Source organism: Plectrocnemia conspersa, unplaced genomic scaffold (assembly GCF_051122295.1).
Source record: "Plectrocnemia conspersa isolate PC_06_02 unplaced genomic scaffold, ASM5112229v1 ptg000011l, whole genome shotgun sequence".
Taxonomy (NCBI): Eukaryota; Metazoa; Arthropoda; class Insecta; order Trichoptera; family Polycentropodidae; genus Plectrocnemia; species Plectrocnemia conspersa.
In genome coordinates this window covers 19,334,239-19,338,444 of record NW_028277175.1, presented here as the reverse complement: position 1 = coordinate 19,338,444, position 4,206 = coordinate 19,334,239, and the positions used below count along the sequence as shown (strand labels likewise).

Sequence of the window (4,206 nt, the reverse complement as noted above, 5' to 3'; positions counted from 1 at the left end):
TATTTTTAAACGACAGGCTTTCGAATATTATAAATTATTTAGATGGAAATATGCAAAGAAAAAAACCATAGTACAAAATGAGTAAAAGCTCACACAGATGGTTTACCCAAGCAATTATAAAACACGATTCTCAGAAAATTAAAAGTTTGCCAGAGTTCGCTGTCAAAGTGGGAAACACCATGTATGTATATATGTACTCTTGACCGCAGCGTATCAGTGAAAAACCAGTTTTGGCTTGAAATTCAATAATATATATACATTTCGATAAAATATTACTTCAGTTCTCTTTAGTCTTCAAAGCGTGGTGGTATCGCAGCACCGTCAATGATGGCCAAACTTTTATTTTTATTTTTCCTTGGAATTATATCGTACAGTTCTAGTCAACGTAAGTATGTAAATTGCAATAAATGCTTAATATTTTATTGTTCTTAAGCTGCCGCTGTAAGCTTTAGCGTATAATTTTAAATAGTACAGAATAATTAATAATTACACTTTTGGATCATTTTACACTTAACAAATGTTATTACAAATTTAACAATTATATTTCACGTATATATTTATTTAATATGTTATCGCTTTTATAAATGTATTTACCAATAAAAAATATATAAGCATCTACTTTGATTTATCGAGTCGTATGCATATTTAAAATCAATAATTGATTTTGTCAAATTTAGAATTTTCCACTATCTCCAATTGCATTTAAGATTATTGCCACTCCCTCATAAATTAATCTAGCTAACTATTTAATAAGTTGATAATATGTTTAAATGAATATATTAAAAAGTGCAAATTAATCAAATTAAAGTTGACGATACAATGTTAAAAAAAACATTGATATATCTACTAAGTTAATACTTTATATTTTTAAATTAAAATATATAAAAATAATTGCAACAATATATTTTGATCTAATTAATTTTTTTATAGAATTCTTTAGGAGAGATTATGCATTCAGCATTCAACAAAACGCTTTTTACAAAGCGCACACAGTGAGGCAAAACTTTTCTTCTGCGGTGGCATCATGCAAAGCCGAAAGTAGCGAATTGTTGTTACCAAGTTCAGCTGAAGAGTGGTCTGAAGTTATCAATGTTGCGTCGCGTGCAAATATGAATATATTTTGGGTAGCAGGACACGATATATTCTCTGAGGGAGATTTTGTAGCACTAGATGGTAAATAATTTATTCATTTAAATTTATATTTTTTTCTAAACTTTAAGTAATATTTATTTTGTTATTACAGGTGTACCTGTAGAAGAAATTTATATAAATTGGGGTGAAGATCAACCAAGCAATGATAATGACAATGAACATTGTATTACCGTAAACCGGGAAGGAGTTAACGATGACAGAAATTGTAATGAAAGAAGATTCTTTGTATGTAAGAAGAATGCACAAGGAATAACGCAGAATCCTGATTGCGAAACATACGATCAAGGTAAAAAATATATATTTTTTTTCATTACCTCATATTACTTTTTGGCTAAGCTTCATATTCTTTATCATTTTTGTATTACCGTTTACCACTAAACAATTCATACAATATTTTATAAATTATACATAGTGATAAGGTAATTAAAATTTTAGCTAATCATTACATGTTTTTGTGGTCAATTAATAGTGGTTTGTGGTCAATTGAACTCATTTACGACCTCTAAATGTTACAATAAAATCATTTTAGTATTTTATGATTATTTTTTTAACGGTAACAAATATTATAAAATCTTAAAATATATTTGGAATATGTTAATAATGTAATTTTCTTTTACAAAAATTGGGAGAGCTTATATAATATTTTACATTGCGATTGCGGACCGTAGATTACCGACCACAATCTTAATCACTTTGCCTATTAACGTCTAGTTATGATAATACATTTGCGTATTTGTTGATAAAAAATATTTTGAAAATAAAAATAGCACATTTACTTTAATAGCACGATAAATTGCGTTACTATGGAAAAACAGTTAAAACTAAAAAAAACATATATAAAGAAATCACGCTTATAAAATATTTAATAAAAAAAACTAATAAAATACATTATATTTTTTTTATTTTTTGCGGTATTAAATTGCCAAAGCAGTATATATTGTGACATTTAACCCAAAAATCTTTTTGGTTTTATTAATTGATAAGAAGGTCACCCAATAAATAATTGACCAAAACTGTTTTTTCAGATTACTCGTTCGTCGAGCATTTAGATCGCTGCTACAAATTTCATTCGATTCCGATGAATTGGCGAGAAGCTTTCAAAATATGCAAAGCCGAAGAGTCATACTTGGCGATAATCAACAGTCAAGCCGAAGCCAGGTATTTAATAGGCGAATTCGGAAATTTTCCAGAGCTGGAATTAAAAGGAACTTTCGAAAAATATTACATCCACTTAGGCTTCAACGATCTGGTTAATCATGGATCTTATGTAACCATCGATGGTATGTTTCAAAATATTTGATTGACAGATTTAGCGAGCTTCTTTTGAATGATATTTTTTTATTTTAGGAAAACCGCTCTCTGAGTCTGGGTACACTACTTGGGCAGCCACACAACCAGATAACCGAGATGGACAAGAGCACTGTGGGGCCATGTACAGAAATGGAGGTCTAAATGATGGCAATTGCGAGACAAAAGCAATGTTTGTTTGCGAACGAAGTCTTTCAAACAGCCGTACAACAAGAAGGCCTATCTTTAATAAATTGGCAGATGAAGAATAAACTACTCTACTATGTATATTAATACATAAGAAAAATATAATATCTTATTATTGTAAAAAAAACACCTTTTATTATAAAGGTTATACATTTTATAATTAAAAAAATCAAATTAAACTATTAATGTTTTTCGCGGTGCTGAGCGATTTTAAGATAAATGAAATATTAGTATAACGTATTTATACATTTTATCAGAAACATAATTGCTGATTATGGGGGACAACATGTGCCACATGGACATACATTTACGGAATTTAAATGTCATGGTGAACAAGTAAGAAAAGTCATCAATTAATATGCTTAAGTTTTGCATCTACCGAGGACGGACGTAAAAATATAAAGAGCCACAAAAGGCCCTATGACAGGGCTCCGCCCTTAGTCGATCGTCTCTCCCTAAAAAATGACAAAAAAGAGAGGACCTGTTCAACTGCGCATACGTCTTCCAGAAGATCGATGGCAGTCGAGTGCCCCCAGTAATATCGCATCACAAGGCCTGCGCTATAACTAATATTTTTGTTTATATTTAAATTTTCTCTTGAAACTTAATATAACAATAAATATAAAACTAAAAGACTCGAATTGCGTCTCATTCGACACCATACAAAGCACTCATTTATATCATTATTTAGGTGTATAAAAATGGATTGAAAAAAGCACTTAGAATATTCTTAAATGTGAATGCTACAAAAATTTGTAGAGAAAACTTTTTACCGTTGATTCTCTTGATTTATTTATAAATCCACAAACTGTTTTTTTTTTATTTAATTTAATAGCGAATTTTTGTTTGACATATGTAAACATTTCTGTTTAAAGTCAAACTAAAATTGTTTAATCTTGTTTATGTGTAATTTTCTAGTTAAATATATTCTTAGCATGCATATGTAAATAAATTCACCTAAGAGAAAACTATCAATGTAGAACATACACTTTGCTAGATAATTTAATTTAATTGCTTGTCTGCATAGTATTTAACTACAGCTGACAATATAAAAATATTAGAGGGTGTGTACTTGAATGCCCATAAGTATGAGTCGTTAAAAATGCAAAAGTGATTATTTACACTGTATAAAAAAATGTTTAATTTAATTAGAAACCAAATTTATAATGAAAAGTTTATTTTATTAATTACTAAAATAATTCGCAATTAATTATTTTAAATATATTATGTGAGCAAATTATTTTAGTAATTAAATAATTAATTACTAAAATAATTTGCTCACATAATGTATTGGTAATTATTTTTTTATAATAGGGTGATATGAATCAATATAAAAGCAATTTGTAGTAGTAAGTATATTATTATTAAAAACAAATATTTTATTCTATAAAGTCGAAAATATGTAATTATTAAATAATACATTACTTATATTTATACGCTGTGGTTAATTGTATCTGTAGCAATGTCACATAATTTAATTTTTTTAAATATAGCAGGTATATAAAGAAAAATTTTATTGCTAAGCTTCTCATCCCTAAGTGTTTCTTCATCTCAAAGCTT

At 28.0% G+C, this 4,206-nt stretch overlaps 1 protein-coding gene across 1 annotated transcript; it reads left to right on the top strand.

Annotated features, from left to right (window-relative positions):
- The first annotated feature begins 215 nt into the window (after positions 1–215).
- LOC148229825 (macrophage mannose receptor 1-like) lies at positions 216–3,284 on the top strand. The gene is made up of 5 exons (XM_088197971.1): positions 216–385; positions 931–1,173; positions 1,244–1,438; positions 2,178–2,432; positions 2,500–3,284. The coding sequence occupies exons 1-5, from the start codon at positions 325–327 to the stop codon at positions 2,709–2,711; spliced, it is 966 nt and encodes a 321-aa protein (XP_088054097.1). The 5' UTR covers positions 216–324; the 3' UTR covers positions 2,712–3,284.
- The last annotated feature ends 922 nt before the right edge of the window (positions 3,285–4,206 follow it).

Coding starts and splice junctions, on each gene's coding strand:
- LOC148229825 (XM_088197971.1), top strand. CDS start 325: ATGATGGCCAAACTTTTATTTTTATTTTTCCTTGGAATTATATCGTAC. Junction 386..930: donor ATCGTACAGTTCTAGTCAAC/GTAAGTATGTAA, acceptor ATTTTTTTATAG/AATTCTTTAGGAGAGATTAT. Junction 1,174..1,243: donor AGATTTTGTAGCACTAGATG/GTAAATAATTTA, acceptor TTGTTATTACAG/GTGTACCTGTAGAAGAAATT.